This window comes from Melanotaenia boesemani, chromosome 5 (genome assembly GCF_017639745.1).
Source record: "Melanotaenia boesemani isolate fMelBoe1 chromosome 5, fMelBoe1.pri, whole genome shotgun sequence".
Lineage (NCBI taxonomy): Eukaryota > Metazoa > Chordata > Actinopteri > Atheriniformes > Melanotaeniidae > Melanotaenia > Melanotaenia boesemani.
In genome coordinates, this window is record NC_055686.1 from 26,902,886 (window position 1) to 26,921,865 (window position 18,980).

An 18,980-nucleotide genomic window follows, 5' to 3' on the forward strand; every position below is an offset into this window, starting at 1 on the left:
TCTGGATGCCAGAAACAAGGAAGACAAAAACAAAAAAACATAGGATAAGAAAATGAAGTGAGGGTCAGCTTCATATTAATTTCTTAGAGAAGAGAGGTGAGCAGCATCTGAACTAAAACAGTTTGACATGATATCAGCAGCAGTTGTCTGTAGGAACACACTGGGATTTATTTAGGGATCACACAGATTGATTATTATCAGAAACTCATTGAAGATGTTACTGCCTCACCATAAAAAAAAAAAAAACATTTCCACTTTGCATCGATATTTTAGTCCTTTTCCCACTGATCAATCATAACACATGCTGGGATAGGCTTCAGCTTCCCCGCAGCCCTGAACTGGACAAGTGGTACAGAACATTCTCAGCTTTTGTCCCTTTCGTCAGCTTTTCGTCTGCCTTGTAGCAGAGAATAAAGCTTGTTACATACTCCGTAAGAACCAAGAAGTTTGTTCTTGTTCTCAGCTGAAAGAACAAGAAAAAAGTTTGCATTGGTCCGGTCATTTCATCCTCCACAACAACCTTCGTCCATGACAGGTGGGCAGTACTGCAGGGGGGGGGGGGGTGTCTGTGTTTTTATGTGCAGTGAACAACTGAGCAGTGATTTCATATTTAACGAGAAACTTAGTCTATGGCCGACCTGAGTACACAGAGGTAGGAGGAACTTTATTTTCCTCGTGTTGTATTTATATTCATACTTTCTCACCACCTCGATCAGCTGTTATCTGTGGTCTGTAAAAAGGCCAAAAGAGAGTACAACAAGGCACATAGATCTAGAGAAATTATTATTGTTTTGAAATCCCCCGTGTCTTGTCTTAGTGTCACTTCCTTTGTGTAGTTGAGTTGTTTCCTGTTTTATTATGAAGTTTCTGTTGGTACTCTGAATAAACTATTTGTAAACCTTTTTTTTACATCTTGTTACTCCTGAGTGCTATATTTTATGATTCAACTTGTACGAAATGAGACGAAATGATTTTTAAGTCTTGCTGCCGTGTATGCAACAAAACTCACTGGACTATTGAAAAGTTGGCAGCCCTGGTTAACATGTTTATCAAACACATCAAATCTGAATTCATCAATATATCTCGTGTATCCCCCACAGAGAAAAACAAGCAGTATTCTCTGGAAATATGATTTTATAAACACTAAGTCAGACTAACTGGATAAAGATCCCTCCTCTTGACAACTTAGGATGGAGATGAAGCAGTGGGGCTATGCTGCTGCTGTAACATGAGCCAAATCTACTCCAACTCCTCCAGCCTCGCCTGCATTGTCTTGCTGTAGAAAATTTCATCATGTGTTTTTCTTTTTTTTTCAGGTGAAAAGTTAATTTGGTGTCTTTGTTGTTTTTCTTTTAAAAATATGTGAAATCAAATAGAAAAAAACTGTCTTTGGAATAGTTAATATCAGTCTAACAGATTGCCAGCAGGTGTCAGTGTTGTTTCTTGTCAGAGTATGTCCCACATTTACACAAACAAGCTGCCACTACACTGTCATGGCTGGAGAACAATGAGTAGATCTGCATGCATGTGTCACCTAAACTATAACTGTCACACTGTTAAACCGTTCAACAGCTTTCTCCAGCTTGTTGTCCTCTAACTTTAGCACAGTCTTCAATATCCCAGTAACACATCAGTAAGAAAGACAAGAAACAACATCTACAAATCATGTCCACCCACACATGTCAAAAGCTTTTTTTTTTTTTTTTTTATGATAAGGTAAATGAAGTTGTTATCGTTAATTTACTCTTGAATCTTTTCCACTGAAAACTGGGTAATGGTAGCATAATAACTTTTGACCTTACTTCTGTATTTCTTGTATTTAATTTGTGTTTGTTTGTTTGTTTGTTTGTTTTTCCGCACATCTATAAAGATAAATGTGTCACTCAAGATCAAAAGAAGACAACATTAATATCATTCGTACTGCTGTCATGTGGTCTTTCATCTCGTCTGGTGTGTGTGCATATGTGTGTGTGTGTGTGTGCGTGCGTGCGTGCGTGCGTGTGTGTGTGCATATGTGTGTGTGTGTGCGTGTGTGTGTGTGTGTGTGTTTAAATGAAATGTGAGTATATTATTGGCTTCAGACCATCTGAATCTCTTCACTGTCTGAATGCTGTGTGAGTGGTTTGGGTGTGGCGTTCTCTGCCACCAGGTTCCCATACTGAGCATTTTGGTTTGGATCTTCTTTTTTTTTTTTTTTTCCAGTCAGGTTGCTCACTTCCTGGTACGTCCTGCATGGAGAACCAGCTACGTGTTTATCACAGTATAACCTGCATTTAAATCTAAGCGTTTACAGATGAATCGAGGGTTTCATGCACACATTAACCAGAACAGTGAAACTAAGAAGTGAGCTGTACTGCTACTCTGTAAATATCTCCTTCTTGCATGTTGGTCAACCACAAAGTGGTATCTGCTATCTCACAGTGAGCCCAGCTCTGACTGCCTCTTCAGTCTCACCGATGACAGAAACCTCTCTAAATAACTTTAGTGGGTGTTACAAACATGACACGATGTCTAGAGTCTAGAAGAGGAAACGGACGTTAATCTCTCACAGAGAGGGATGATGGCCCCGTCTCACTGCCTGAGCTGGTGCTTCTTAATCAGATCTGTGCTCCTTGTTTGGGTCTTCCTCCATGGTACGTGCACCCCCACCTGCTTACAGAAAATACATTTTTATTAGTTATTTATGTGTTATACGTTACAGCATAACGAGGACTTCAGTAATTGTTTTTCATGATGATGCACAATGTCCACATCAAAATAACAAAATACCAGAAAATTCTCCTCATTTCATTCTGAATTTACTGAATCTAAAAACGACTGTTATGTTTCCAAATATGCTTTACATTGTTAACAAGTTGCATCTGCTTGGAAAGATAAAAGGATAGTTTTTTATTTATTTATTTATTTGCTTACAATAGGAACAAGAATGATTCAGAGTGTCTGTCCTTGTGTGTGTTCCAGATGTGGAGGCCTTTGTTAAAAACTCTGTCATTCATAAAAAAGTTGGAGATACTGTGAAGCTTTCATCAGGCTTTTCAACTGAAGGGGTCACCGTTGCACAATGGAAATATGGACGTATAAACTTGCAGAAAAGAGTGGAGTTGTTTCTGGAAACCATCGGTTTCAGAGCAGACTAGAGTTCAACCCCACTGACTTCAGTTTAACAGTGAAGAAACTGACTCTTCAAGATTCTGGTGATTTCAGTTTTATCTCAGATGTGAATAACAAGCAAAGACCTACGGTCTTGTAAAAAATTGAGAAATAGAACATTTGTGAATACTTTTTTTGCCCTGTTTAATGTTTAGTCAGGTATAAAAGAATTTAACTTTTCCACCATTTTTTCTATTTTTACACACTTACTCATGATCATCCTGTTTACACAGATTTGTAAATAAAATAACTAAACCGACAAACACAAACAACCCCTGGAAAGCAGTCTGTTCTAGTTGCTCTCTAGACTAATTACATCCATGATGCAGATTCTGACCTGTCACACTGTCCTGTACGGACTCTGCTGTCTCTTTAGAGCCCATAACTGAGCAGCCCATCCTGACCTCCAGAAGTATTCAGGCTTTTCTAAATGGATCCTGTGTAGTTTTGTTTGAGTGTAAAGCAGCTTCTAACGTCAGCTACAGCATCACTGTGGGAAACCAAACTTACAATGAAGCCAGGCTGCAGTACATCATCAGAGCACAAGATGGAGGCATAACATTCAGCTGTACAGTCGCTAATGTTATCAGCCAGAAATCGGCTTCCAAGACAGTGACATGTGACCGTCCTGAAGAAGGTATGACTAGAGAAGTGACTGTACTGTGTTTAGTTCAGTTCTTATGTTTATATGAACATATGGCTTTACTTTCACTGCACTTTTTGTTCCATGTTTGCAATTTGAGTTGAGTAGTATTAAATGATTATAAAATAATAATAAATATATATATAAATATATTTATTACAGGGTCTACTAAAATCATATTGATTGTTAGGCTGTTTATTGGAATCCTGATCATTTTTCTGCTGGTCCTGGTCCTTCACTTCACAAACTCAAAGGGTGAGACGCTTTCTTGTTGTTTTAACTATTCAGTAAAACTGAAATACGGTTTAATTTAAATACAAACAAGTAAAACAACAATGTTCCTTTATCTTCTTCTTTACAGAAATACTCTGTAACAGGTTGGTACAACTCTCTTCTCATGTTCTAAGTATTGATATGTCTAAAGCTAGGAATGTGTGGAGTGGTGGGGATGCAGCAGCCTGCAGGTGACTGATGATGAATCCTGGAAAACCTGCATGAAGTGGAAATGAGGAGGAGAGCAGGAGTGATTCATGAAATGCAGGCTGAAGGGCAGAGTGAGGTACATTTTAAATAAGGTGGATCAGAACATGGATGTAAAAACACGTGGCAAAATAATAAAATAAGAACAGGGAGAGTTTTACATGAGAAAGTGGAAGTAAGTCAGAACAGAGCACCACCTACAGCCAGCATACACCCGCAAACTGATAAGAATCAGCCAGAACTGAGTCTGAAACAGTGGGGTGATGGTTAGTAGTGTTAGATTGGGCCTTTTTATGTTTCTCCTGCAACTGTAAAGAACCTACAGCCCCAAACTATTCACGTTCATTTAATCTATGATTTATTGCTGTGAGTGTGTGGTTGTTTATTTCCATGTGGACCTTAGGAAGGACTAGTAACTTGAGGATTTATTCCCTCTCTTACCATCTGACAGCTTCCTCGCAACACTGAACAGGATGCAGCTGGTATGGGAAATGAATGGAGGAAGAAAATAATAATTTGTTCATTAAAAATAGAAATTATATCTAATGTGAGGGCAGATATGAAGGAACGGGTTTCATATAAACACAGCATTAATCAGATGATGATTTTACACAACTAATACACTTTAATGATTTCAGGCTCACACACTCTGAAACAATCAACCAGGATCAAAGCGTATGTACTCCTCTCTTTTACACGGTCAGTCTTCCATCTCACGTTGACCTCAAAGTTGTTTATCTTGCAAACTTCTATTGATATATGTGTAAATTGGCTTATATTATTTCCTGTAGGCAATGCTTCTGCCGGTGAAACCAGAAGAAGCTCTGAAGATGCTGGACAAGGTATAGTATGAACTCGTCACGCTGTAAAATTTGTGGAATAACACAAGAACTTTATGTAATTAATTAAATAAAAATACTTTTTTCAGGTGAAGGTGGACCAGCAGATAAATGCAGTAATTAAAGACCAGGCCAAGGAGTCTGGAGAAAAGAGCCTTCTGCAACAAATAGGATGCAATCTGCCTCTCTTTCCTCAGTTCCTTATTTTTATCTGGTGGAGGTTAATATATATATATATATATATATCCGTGGGCGGTCTCTCATCCATCCAAGCATCAGTTGTTTAAGGAGCATTTCCACACTTAGCTTAACGCAACAGAATGAGTTAGAAAGATTTGTCCAGCTCTTTGGCTCAACCAAGTACTGAAGAAGCCGTGTGCACTTATGCCCAAGTTGATACTATGTGATGAAATCGTGATCTAGTATTTAAACAAAATGACTTAAAAAAAAAATTAATAAAACCACCTGGGTCCAACTGGACTCAGAGAAGTCTGACTATCACTTTATCACGAGGTACAACACAAATGCAACTCGCCATCCAGAGATCAGGTACGAAGCTCCAATAAGCACAATCACGCTGAACATCAGGCAACCCCGACACCAACTACAGAGGCTGAGTGGAGCACCATCGGACAGTCTCCAGGAAGATGTGAATGCAGCCTTGAAAACGATATATATATGTGTATATATATATATATATATATATATATATATAGTTTATAACAGACTGTATGAGCTGTTGTGTAAAAAGTAAGCATGGCAACACCTCTATAAGAAGAACTGACTCAGACCTTCCTGCTGATACTGATCAATGTGAGGGGGGGGGCGTGTCTCAAAATTTGATCTTTATCTATTTTCTTTTACTAGCTCTGGCTGCATGACCTTGTATTTGACTCTCTCTACAACATGTAATGTAAAGTTTTTGAATATATATTATATATATTATATAATATATTATTTATTCAAAAGTTTAAAGAAGGACAACTCTTGATAACATGGTTATTTAGGCTTTAAAGAAATGTTTTTCACATCACTTTCTCATTATAATATTTGTGTTGTATGTCTTTGTTTTTCGATGCATTTGTACTTTATATGTGTTCTAATCTCCAGCATGATTCACAGGTTAATGAAAACACCCTTTCTCATATGTTATTATTTTTAAACAGAACAGTTTCTGGTGCATGTGCTGTGGAGCTCTTCTGTCCATTTTACCTTTTGCTGCTTTATGATAACGAAAGTGCTTAAAGGTAAAGCAATGCTGTCATTTTGCCTTTAATTGTTCAGCCACAGTTTCAGCCACATGACGAGGGGTATGGTTTTCCTTCCAGTAAGTGTTGAGTGGTCGGTTAAGCAGAAGTACTGCTGCACATGCTTCTGTGAGAGCATGCAAGAGATATATTTAATATGTGTTTATATCTAATGTGTTCAGCACTGTACAAACATTAGATTGCTTCTCAGTAACTGTAGGTCTTAAACACATCGTGTCTTTTGAATTATTAAACTTAATTTTGTTGAAATATTAGAACAACTCTCTCTTGGTCAAAGGGTCACTAACCCTGTCTGTACTTTGGTTCTGTTTCTTAAATGACTCACTGGACTTCACTGTTTTCCTGGTAGTGTATCACTTCTTCTTTTGAAATGCCAGTAAGTAGGTTGCTCTTCAGGAAGGGACTAAATTAAATAGTATTATAGCTTTACGTGATTTTGGTAAATTCCTAAAGAATATTTTAAAATGAATGCGGCTTAGTTTTAAATTAGACAATGATGTTAAAGGAAATAACCGATACCTGCACCGCCCTGAGCAAGAGGAACATTTACCTCATAGCTTTCTTCGGAAAAAACAAACAAACCAACAAACAAAGCAAGAGGAAATTACTTAATATCTCAGCCATGACAAGTCAAAAGACTTCCATTAATATCACTACATTCACCATCATAATGCGTCAGTCTTTATGTTCAGTGTAAACACATTAAAGGTCTCACATTATACAAAATTCACTTTCTAAAGGGCTTTTAACAGTCATGTGTGTCCTCATAGCCTGTTTGACTCAAAAAAGTATTAAAATAAACCTTCTGGTTGCAGAGACATACTATTTCATTATGGGTATGTAATATTTTCTAGCAAGGCCTAAAAAACAGGCATCAGTGGGTTTTGTTCCAGGACAAAAATCATTAACATGCAATCAACTACACATTAATTTATTTAGGATCTTATTAAAATACTAACATTTTATAGTGCATCCGTGTGCAATATAATGAAGCTTTCTCCCAATATTTACCTTTCTTATTACCTCATGATTTGAATGATTGGATTTTTGAGCTTATGTAAAAGGAAATCTAATAGATCAGATTTACCATATTAGAAATACAGAGAACCCAAAACAAGGAAACTTCTACCACCAAGACTTCTATATTATCTTTTTCAATATAGGATGTAATAAGCTTATTGCAGCCCAGATTTTCCTCAGCATGGATGTTGCACACACATGTTTTGTCACTCCTGAGCGGCAGTTTTTCTTTTTCCTGTAAAAGTTGAGCTGCTTTGCTTCAGGTGGAGCAGGCCTACTAGAGGGTTTGTGTTGACAAAGCCATTTGGCTCAAAATGTATATTTTGCAAAGATTTTGCAGACTGGGAGTCAACCATGGTTCTCCACATTGCCTTTTCCTTAACGTTTGCACATATGCCATCCCATCTTATCACACTCCCACCACCATGTTTCAGTGTCAAGTCTCTACAATCTTGGCCAGATTATCGCCAGACAAGCTGCACCCGATCTAAGCAAAACACTTTTATTTATTTATTTTTTTTAATCCTGGCCTAAACAAAGAAAGTGCTTTGAATATTATTTAACAACCCTTCAGTTTTGGTTTGTAGTTTTATGCCCTAGGAGAAGCCTTTCTTTTTTTTTTCTTGGACCCAGGTCATGCTTATGTTATGCAGCTTCATGGGCAGCCACAGAAATCATTTTCCTCTGAAAACACCTTTTAACATTCATCTGTTCATCAGAACTAGATGGTGCACAGACAGCAGCACAGAGGCCAAATGGCCGACGCTGCTCTGATTTATAGACCTATGACTCATTCTGCACCTTCTGGTTACTCGTTCAGCTATTTCTGTGATAGCTGTGATCTCCCTGTTTCTTTTCTTTCCATCTATGTGTGAACTGATGTTACATTTTCGTCTTCTCATGTAACTTTTTTCCACCTGCAATGCAGACATGCAGACAGACAGCGTCTAGTGTGTATGTTTACGTAAATAAGCTGATTGAAAATTACACATCACAATGACAAGTCTCCTCATACTTATGTTGATGCTTGTAGTTAAATGGACTTCTGTGACACTGAGTTTACACTTAAGGACCTGCATCAATATAGTTTTTAAAATGGTTTGTTTTATAGTTAATCTTATGAAACCCTTCATTTATTAACCTAGCAATACAATTATGGGGCATAATAAAGTACTTATTAGAATGTATTTTATATGAAATGGAAATTCACCTCTTCTGCTGTCTCCTCCACATATTCACAAAAGTTAAGCTGAGATATCTCTTACAGCTTTAAATAAAGATTACGTTTTTTAAAAAGGTGTTAACCTAAAGAGAAGTAACACATTTGTGTCGCTTGTACTTGTGAGACATGTTGCATGGAGTTTGAAGGCTACTCTTCTGACTGTCAGCGTCATTGTCCTGTTTTACAAAAAGATCAAACTGCGAACAGAACATTCTCTATCAGGTTATAAGAAATAAAAAAATCACATTGCAGGTAGTATGTGTACCTCATCTGCAGCAGCAACACACTGCAACAGGAAATGTTGTGAATTGCCTGAAAACAAAGTTTAATAGTGATGACAGTAACAAAGTTTTTAACAAATAGTCCTGTCATGCTATTATAATATAGTAATTGCCTATTCAAACTATTCATATTTAAGTTGGAAATAAAAAGAGGCTAACTTATTTTCATAAACTACTCACAGTAATACTCATGACAAATTTTATATCAGTGTTATCTGTCAGTTTAACTGGCGGGTACTCTTATGCTCTTCTCATACGGTATGTAATATGCATATAGAATTCTCTTAAATAGTATTAGTATGAAAGCTCATGCTATCCAGAGCTCTCTGATGTCTTTGCTATCAAAGCAGACTTCAGAGAAACGGTCTCATTGTGGGCAGTGCACTTCCTCCTGTGCATGTAAGTGCAAAACTCTTTCTGATTAAGATTAATCTAATTGTTGATCTAATATTTGAGGCACTGGTGGATACCCTTTAGAGCACATTAACAACTGTGTAAGTTAAAAGCAGGTATCGTAGCATTATTTTCCAATTGCTCATGAACCAAAGTCATTTTCCTATTGCAAACATAATTATCTTGCATTTCCAAACCACCTGCATGCAAATACATAGATGTGATGTACCACTAAATTAATGGCAACTTTGACATGGTACCAGGATATTACCTCAAATCAAAGATTGAACTTAAATGATGGATGGAACCACCAGGCTTCAAACATGGAAGGGCCGTGGGACCTTTATACACCATGCTAACCATCAGGCAGATCTGACATTGTTTGACTTTCTAAAAAGTCTAAAAGGGGGGTGAGTTTTGGTGCTTTTACATGGTAGATACCTCTGACACAACACAGTACTGTTTCTCCATGCGGTGAGTGAAATAACTACACTATGTGTGTGTTTCTTACATTTATTTAGACTTTAAAATGACTTAATAGAACCAGGAAGTGTGTTGTAGATGTAGCTGGAGAGAGGTTTTTTGTACCCACTGCTGACAAGTCTCTGACTAGTCAATGCTCTGCATTGTTTCAGTATCAACGTATGATATAATCTCAGCATGCTTGGAAATTTGGCTGAAGTTACACCAAAAAAAGGTCTTGGATAGTAACGATTACTCACACTGGAAAACCAAAAAAATAAGCTATCATGCCGTAGCATAGTAATGGTAAAGCACCAGCTGAGCTGTGGTTGAACCCATATAACTGATCACCTCTTTTATTATATTCTTTTCTGTGTTAGCTTTGTAGCAATGACTAAAGTACTCTCATGTCTAACACCACTGACAGCTAACACTGATGTCAGGATAATTTTGAAGGCTGTAACTTTCACCAGTTAATCTCCAGCCCCTCCCCATCAGTAACTGAGAAATGTTTGTTTGGTAAAAATGCGATTACATGTGCGCTCTTATTGCACGTTTATATTTAGCTAACTATTACTGCTACAGTGAATAATTTGGTTGTGCTGTTGAGTTAATTAATGGGAGGATGAAGGTGACAGATCATAAGTTGATGTCGGGATTGTTTAATTAGTCACTGTTGAACATTTATAGTCTGTCCACTATTTTTATCTCCATAGTGACAAACAATGCATTAGTACAGTCAAACTCTTCTTAACTTTGATTTAGCAGCTAAATATGACAAATAGATTCTTTCGGTCAACTTTCTTTTTTGAGAATTTCATTTAAACTCTTTCACTATGAGTTTATCTTTATCTTAAGACATATCAAACCGCTTTAGATTTCTTCTGCATCTAGGTTAACTGAAGCCTTCCTCTTCCTCTCTCTCTCTCTCTCTTCTTTTTTTTCTGTGCTGACTTGTCAAGGCGTAGCAAGCAGAAGAGGAAACAGACATTGTTCCTCTCTCCACAGAGATGGTTGGTGGTCGCTTTTCTTGCCTGAGCTGCCTCTTGACATATATTGTTGCGCTTTGTCTCTGGACCTGCCTCCATGGTACGTGCACCTATTCTTGTCAGTCCTTTTATATTTTTACTGTTATTAGAATTTTGTTGTTTGTCTTAAATACTCTGTTATGTACTTAGCATAGAAACTGTGGGTCAAAACGGCAGGGTTTTCTGGATAAGAGTATGCCATCTCGGGAAATGACGTGTGGGCTTTAGGAGGCCTGCAGTCTTGTTTTGCGTGGGCTTTTGCAAAATGCACGATGAGTTTATTCAAATAGCTCCGGTACACGTGCAGTGGTATCTTTGAAGCTGGTCTAATGTGTTTTATTTGAGAATTGGGACGTCCTGGTGGACGTGCTTTCAGGTGAAAGTGTTTTCAGGTGAAGCTGTTTTCAGTATCACAAACCTTGTAAATAATATTTTATAATAATTACTTTTGTTAAGGCTAGAATTGATTGAATTGTATACTTATTAGTTTGACTGATCCACAAACAGGATATGTGTTATGTTGTGCTGTGCATATTTAAAGCTGTGTGTCAGCAGTATATTTCCTAACACATCTTCTTGGGAACTAAAGCAACTCGGATATGGGTCATCCTTTCTGTTTTTGTCACTTACAATTTGTTTTCTTGAAATTGTTACTCATATTGAACCACTTGTTATATATCTATTTAAATGATTCTGATAAATTACAGTTAGCAGAATAATTGCAGAAGCAGAGGAGTGGATGTTATACAGTATTATTTATTGGCGTTACAGATGAGTGTTTTAATATTTAGATTATTTATCTAAAAGTGACAGGACAGTACATTAACAGGCTTTCGTGAGACAGACATGAAAGCAGAAATATTTGCAGCAGCATCGCCCACTGAAAGCCAACTTTCACCACTGAGTTTTAGTGGTCTTTGTCTGGAAATGATGCACCGTGTGCAACCACAACAGTTTCACCTTGCAGTTTTAAACTGTTCATATTTCTTCACTGTTCTTCATTTCCTTGCTTATATTTATAAACACGTAAGCAAACCCTTTTAGTTCTCTAGATTCATCCTCCTTACAAACACGATCTATTCTGAAGACTAAATGTTTATCTAAATATGTACGTTTTTAAAGCCAATGTACTTTTATAAAGTCATATCAAACTATGTATCTCTTTGTTTATTGTCATTCATGTCTTTGCTTAGCAATACTCAATATATAAAAAAACATGTTCTCATGTTTTCTGCTTCTTTATTTCATCATATGTATGATATTATACTTAACATTATAAAAGTAGAGGAAATAATTTAGTGTCATTTCATTAAACTGGACAAGAACCCTGATAAAGATTATATTCTTCTGTGTGTTCCAGATGTGGAGGCCTCTGTTAAAAACTCTGTCATTCATAAAAAAGTTGGAGATACTGTGGAGCTTTCATCAGGCTTATCAACTGAAGGGGTCACCGTTGCACAATGGAAATATGGACGTATAAAACTTACAGAAAAGAGTGGAGTTGTTTCTGGAAACCATCAGTTTCAGAGCAGACTAGAGTTCAACCCCACTGACTTCAGTTTAACAGTGAAGAAACTGACTCTTCAAGATTCTGGGGATTTCAGTTTTATCTCAGATGTGAATAACACGCAAAGACCTACAGTCACCATAACTCTGAAAGTTCACGGTAAGACTGTTTCTGTTATACAACCTGACTGAAATGTAAATTATTTTAACAATCCAGGAAGTAAAATGATCCAACTTTATCATCAGATTCACAACTTCTCCTGTTTATGGACGAAATACTGATACCTAAGCGCTCTTCAATGTACTCGTCAGCTGTAATTTGCTTTGATTGAAATAGTTTCTTTAATAAACACGCTGTAATGGGTTAATATGCTATACAAGAGAAGAATTAACAACACTAGTTAATAATATTTGTTTACATAAAATTATCTTTTTATCATGTTTTTCTTCTTGATTAGTTACATTTTAAAGTATAAACACAGCAAATAAAGTTAATTGATTCTTACTTACACATAACCCACAGAACTCTGCAGTACACATATTAATTACAGCTGACCTGTACTGCTGTCTCTCTCTCCACTGTCTTTTTAGAGCCCATAACTGAGCAGCCCATCCTGACCTCCAGAAGTATTCAGACTTTTCTAAATGGATCCTGTGTAGTTTTGTTGGAGTGTAAAGCAGCTTGTAACGTCAGCTACAGCATCACTGTGGGAAACCAAACTTACAATGAAGCCAGCCTGCAGTACATCATCAGAGCACAAGATGGAGGCACAACATTCAGCTGTACAGTCGCTAATGTTGTCAGCCAGCAATCAGCCTCCACACCAGTGACATGTGACTCTTCTGAGAACGGTACGCCCAGAGAAGTGTTTCACTCTACATGCTCTCTTGTTGTAAATTGCACTGTTCGTAAAAAACTGAACAGTTGTTTTAAATTAGATTAATGTAGATTTGTTTTAATTGGGTCACAATGAACTGATGATGTCTATGTGCCTTGAGATGACTTTGTTATGAATTGGTGCAACAAAGTCATCAAATCAAGCTGAATTTAATTGAATTTAATTCTATTTAAAGATTGTGAGATTTGTGTAGCACAGCAGGACTGAAGTTTTTACACTATTTTATGTGAAGCTGTGAACTTGAAATTCATCTTGTTTCTCAAAGATTATCTGATGTAAGTTCAAATAGCTGTAATTCAGATTTATTTTGATTTTAAGAAGTAGTAACTTAATATTTAAGCAGTAAAAAAATATTTAATTTAACTATTGTGTCCACACTGCAGAATAATGCTGAAAAAAATTAGTGTTTGAAACTCTGCGTGTATTTCTACATTATAAACTGCAGTATATGAGATTTTGATAAAAAAAATTGTTAAATTAATTATTTTGAGTTTGGTCAAGTTTTTATTTCTTCTTTTTAATCTTTTTATATTGCTTTATTATTATTATTTATTATTCCTCCCATTTAAAATCTGAACTCTGAATTAAATAATAAGCTTTTCCCTCATTTACAGCTGAAGGTTATTTAATGATGATCCTGATCGGGGCTGGAGGACTTCTAGTGATCATCATCATCAGTGTAGCAGTCGGATGTTGTTGCTGCAGAAGAAGACATGAAGGTGAAGCTATAGAAAACTCTACCTTCTTAACTTGGTTTCAGTGTCCTGTTTCTCAGATGTTGTTGCGTATTTACTTTATTAAAACACTAATTCTTCATGTTTGGGTGACTCACCAGGCAGCGACTCAAATGAACTCACCGTGTACGCCGACATCTCTGATGTAATAGATGTAAGTGCACACGTTCACGCTGTGGTCTATCATATGACCTTCATACTCAACTGTTTCTCGTTGTCTTTCTCTTTCCAGAAGACTCAATCTGATCTGAAGCCTTGCTCTTTGTATGAGACCATTGATAATCTTCCACACATAGTTCCAAACGGGGTAAGAGTTTGTAATTAATGCTGTTTAACATATTTTTAAAAAACACAATGCATTACCCTTTTCTGCTTCTTTCTCTTTTTTCTTTTTTCTTTTTTTATTTCACAATGTAGTAATTGTAAAATAGAAAAAAAAATCTCTACCTGTTTCTTTATATATTTCAAAATATAAATCTGTGTGACATGCATATCCAGCCCACCTGTACTCTGATACCTATAAATAATACCCAGTACAACCAATTGCCTTCTGAAGTCATTTAACACTATGCTCTTGTAATTTGCTTCATCAATGACTTTTTAGCATGTGGGAATTAGGAAGTTATTGTAGTCAAATGTTGACCCAGCTGTTTTTCTTTTTCTCTCCTCTTTGTTTGACATCTAGCCTCAGACCGTGTACGACAGGATTCAGCTTAACCGGTTCAAGAAGATGTCAGTGTCGCCCTACCAGGAGGTTTCCTAGACGGTGCAAAGCTTGAACCTTTTTTCTGTTTTTTTTTTTTTTTTTTTTCAGTAACAAATTAAATATTTTGTGTTTTTTTCAGAGCATCACTTGAAAAATGTTCAGCCCAAGAAAATGTAGAGCTGATACAGAAAGGGTTTGATACTTGAGCTGAGACACTACAACCAGCTTTGCTTAAAAAAAAGTTAGTGGGGGGGGGTATTGCATGGGGGGTCGTCTTGTGGATATATAAAGGGGAATGATTTTAAATAATGTTTGGATACAAATTAATATATTTTGATATTTTTGATCTTTAAAGATATTTTTTGTTAGATTGGGGGGGGTTTATGTATATGTGTTTTCCATTTTAGACTGATTTTGTGTACAAGACAATTCAAAGTGCTTTACAAAAATCATTAAAAGCATTACAGCAACATGCAGAAGAAGCACATCAAACAAACTTTTAAAGAAAAATTAAATTAAATAGACAGGAAAAGTTAAAATAAAATAAGATAAAATGCAAGAAATAAAAGTTCCATTGTGTGAAATTAACAGTTGTTTGGATAATAGGTGGCAAATAGAAACGTTTTTTAACTTTGAGTTAAAGCAGCTGAGAGTTTCCTGCAGTTTTCTTCCTCTCCACGTTTAGTTCTGACTCTAGGAACAGAAAGTAAACTTGACCTTGAAGACTTGAGGGATCCGTCTGGTTCATAACAAACCAGAATATTCTGACCATTCAGTGCTTTGTAAACTTACAGCAGGACTTTGAAGTTAAAATTAGAATCTGAATCAGGTGGACTTTACTGATCCAAACGGGAAAACTGCAGAAGCATTATAGAGAATCAGAGTAAAATTAAACTACATGCAAAGATATTATATAGAGATCACACTTAACAGATATTCAGTCAATTTTCTGACAGACAGGAAACCAGTGTAAAGATCTGAGGACTGGATATGTAGGATCCACTTTCTAGGTCTTAATGAGGACTCGAGCGGCAGTGTTCTGGACTACCTGCAGTTATCTGATGGACTTTTAGGGACACCTGGGGTCTAGTCCAGTGGTTTTCAAACTCGGGGTCGGGACCCCAATGGAGGTCGCGAGATAATTTCAGGGGTTCGCCAGATAATTGTAACAAATATGTAGCCTACATTTAAATTTATGATTTTTTGTTTTTTTTTACCAAGGCTGTCAAAATTAAACCATCATTGAATAGGCAAGGCAAGTTTATTTATATAGCACAACAGGGTGACTTGAAAGAGCTTTACAGAAACATTGAAACATCAAAAAATGAGAAGCATAATTTAAAATTAAAAGAAAATAGAAAGAAAGAACATTAGATAAAATCAGTATTCAAACATGATCAAGTTTAAAAATTAAAGCTTCAAAATAACAAATACAGTTTTGGACTTTTAAATGAAAACTAAGTCGTTGTGTGGGGGAGGGGATCGTGAACAGCAATGCATCTTATCTTGGGGGTTGTGGCTCAAAAAGTTTGAAAACTACTGGTCAAGTCTACTAGAAATATATGCATTTTTTCTGAATCTTGCTGAGACATCAGTCATTTAATCCTCCATATATTCTTTAAGTGATAAAAGGCTGACTCAACTGTCTCAATGTAACTGCTGAAATCCATGATGACTCTCAGATTTCTGGCTTGGTACTTGGTTTTTCAAATCGCTGTTTGAAGCTGATTACTGACTTTTACTCTTTCTTCTTTGGCTCCCAAGAGCTTTTATTTTAGTTTTGTCTTCATTTAACTGACTTTAACAGTGTTTGGATAGGAGTATTGTCTCTAGTGAGATGGTTATGTAAATTTGGGTGTCATCTATATAATTATGGAGTTATGGTTACATATTTAGTTGTTGTTGTTTTTTTTAAATTGAGCAAGTGGGAGCACGTAGATGTTGAACAGCAGTTACTCTAACATGGAGCATTGGTCAAGGGGAATTAATGTGCTTTCAGTGAAATGTAGAATTGAACCTGACTCTTATGTAAAGTCAGGTAATGGTTCTCAAAATGCATGCAAATGAGCTATTTATTTAGACAACACCTAATTCAGAATTTTAAATGCAGTATTTAAGTTTAAAAAAATAACATGAATAAAAATGTATCATCCTAATGTAAGCAATTAAGTGGGCAAGAAATGTGGTAATATCTACTTGTACTACTTGTACCTTGTGTCTTGCCTTTAAAAAAAGTACAGGATCAGGATTTTAGATTTGTTTTACCGTTAAAGTGATATGACACCTTATTTTTCTCATACTAAAAAACATGGTGGTATCATCTGAGTGCAACTTGTATTTTAAAATTGTATTATGACAGCAGTGTAAATTTTGTAAATATACAGATTTTATTTTCAATATTTTCATGCATTTGGTTTTGTTGTAAAACAGCTCGTGCATTTTCTGGCCTCATTGTCTGTCAGCTAGATGAACAGCTAATAAAGCTTTAAATGCCACTCTGACTTTTTTATTGCACACAGGAAAGTCTGTGTACATCATGATCAATAGTTCACACTTACAAAGAGTTTTTTAATCTTCATTAGGTTCTACAAAACACAATACAATGAGTGTTTCATCCGTCCATTCAAACAGCACTTCTCACACTTAGTGCTTTTTCATTTATTGTACATGAGCACAGTGGTGTTGATGTGGGGTTGGGCACTTAGGGTGCAATCACACAAAAAGTCTGCTTTATTTGGGGTATTGTGAATGTGCAAACAAATTCTTATTTGAATCAAAGAAGCAGTGTTGGTCCGCCCTCAAAAGCAGGTGTGATGAACCGAGCAGTGAAGGACAGTCAGGTACAGTTTTAACCCCTTAACTGTCACCCAAAATTTCCAAAATCGTCTAAAAGGCATACCCAAATTACATTAGATGCTGCTCTTGAGCCCTTTGGAGTACATTTAAAAGCATGGTATCTGTATAAAGACACTGAATTTTTACAATTAGCTGTCAAATTTATTATAACTGTAACTTGCATGTTATTGAAGTTGGAACACATAGTAAGCACACGTTTTCCCCTCGCCTGGATTTTATTTTCATTTTTTTTATTTATTTATTTATTTTTTAGCTGCACATGGAAAGATGGTCATATGGGCTGGAAAAGCAAATGAGGCTGTAGCATGACGACTTATCTATCGCTAGATTAAGTTTAGTGACAATAGCATAAAAAATTACTGTTCTTTAGTGAGTATGAGCATCATAAAAAAGAGAAATAAAAAACTGAAAATTAATATAGAATAGCCTGAGTGTCAGTTTGCAACAAGCTGTCACATCTGAGAAAAAAATGTTATCCTATTATCCAGCGTTGAAGGTTAAACTGTTTTTTAAGACAAATTTGTTTCTCTAAAACATTTAAATTAACCTCAGCACCTAATCATAACCAAAGAATAAGGGGAAAAATGTTATGAGTAAAAGCTACAGGCAATAAAGCTAAAGTTAGTCTATAAATGACTGGCCTCAAACTAAAATTTACTTATTTCAAGTCCACAAACCTAATCTACCCCAGCATCTTCCTCATGTGGACTCATGTCTCTTGTAAATGAGGACATAAGTGCTCGTTTGCAGCAGCGTAGTGACATCATCCCATTACATACCAGCACTGTGACATCACTGGTGTAAAATGTGTGAGATCCTGGAAATGAGAATGAGTTGCTTAATGATTCGACATGTAAGTTATCTCAGTATACATACAAAAAGAGGAGGAGGTTAACCTATGAGAGACAACAGCCACATCTCCTATTCCTGTCCAGTACAGCATCCTTAACCTTAAATCTTTATATAATAATTTAGACCTTTATTAAATCAGCAATGCATTTTGAACAGATTCCCAGCTGTGATCCACCAGGTCCCTCAACACAAGGTCTCAATCTAGTCCCTAAATAATTTAACCCATAAGAGCCTGACATGACATATATGTTACATACAGTTTCTGAGACATTTTTCTTCAATTTATGGTATAAACTTTATTCAAAATCCTGCTGAACACAATCTGATACTTGTCTTCTGCCCCCTAATAGATACCATGTACCACATAGTAATAAATGGTAGATATCCCTCCCAAAATATTTTGTTAAAAGGGCCAAATAAAGACCTCATATTTAAAAAAAAAATTGACTTTTCTTACCATTTTTTTCATGGGTTGGGCCTTAATGGGTTAAAAATGGTGATAATCTTATGCCACCAGCTAACTAAATAATAGAGATTTGCTTTTTGATCAATTTAATATTAAGAATTAGACAGACTGCCCACCACATTATCCCAGTATTCATCAATATATTTACATATCTCAGCACAATGAATAAAATCCC

At 36.1% G+C, this 18,980-nt stretch overlaps 3 protein-coding genes across 7 annotated transcripts in view; 2 read left to right on the forward strand and 1 right to left on the reverse strand.

Annotated features, from left to right (window-relative positions):
* Positions 1 to 5,406, forward strand: part of LOC121640051 — a 33,956-nt gene extending 28,550 nt beyond the window's left edge. The window contains exons 1-5 of one of the 3 annotated variants that reach the window (XR_006010306.1): positions 3,426 to 3,787; positions 3,956 to 4,048; positions 4,155 to 4,170; positions 5,065 to 5,115; positions 5,202 to 5,406. Coding sequence is in view for 1 of the 3 variants with exons in the window: in XM_041985735.1 (XP_041841669.1) it covers positions 5,202 to 5,236 (35 nt within the window). In the remaining 2 variants the exon portion in view is untranslated. Of the gene's footprint in view, positions 1 to 3,425; positions 3,788 to 3,955; positions 4,049 to 4,154; positions 4,171 to 5,064; positions 5,116 to 5,201 lie in introns of those variants that run through there. The other 2 variants (XR_006010307.1, XM_041985735.1) reach the window with 2 other exon arrangements.
* LOC121639986 (Fc receptor-like protein 5) overlaps positions 1 to 18,980 on the reverse strand; it is a 907,115-nt gene that overhangs the window by 361,434 nt on the left and 526,701 nt on the right. The window lies entirely within an intron of this gene.
* On the forward strand, positions 2,542 to 14,876 carry LOC121640048 (natural killer cell receptor 2B4). 3 transcript variants are annotated; one of them, XM_041985729.1, is made up of 7 exons: positions 2,542 to 2,633; positions 12,147 to 12,452; positions 12,884 to 13,144; positions 13,806 to 13,910; positions 14,027 to 14,079; positions 14,158 to 14,232; positions 14,611 to 14,876. In XM_041985729.1, exons 1-7 carry the CDS (start codon positions 2,558 to 2,560, stop codon positions 14,686 to 14,688), a joined length of 954 nt encoding a protein of 317 aa, XP_041841663.1. In that variant the 5' UTR covers positions 2,542 to 2,557; the 3' UTR covers positions 14,689 to 14,876. The 3 variants fall into 3 exon arrangements, with proteins under 3 accessions (XP_041841663.1, XP_041841662.1, XP_041841664.1); XM_041985728.1 differs by lacking the exon at positions 2,542 to 2,633 and adding an exon at positions 10,736 to 10,847; XM_041985730.1 differs by lacking the exon at positions 2,542 to 2,633 and adding an exon at positions 10,736 to 10,847 and having other exon boundaries at positions 13,812 to 13,910.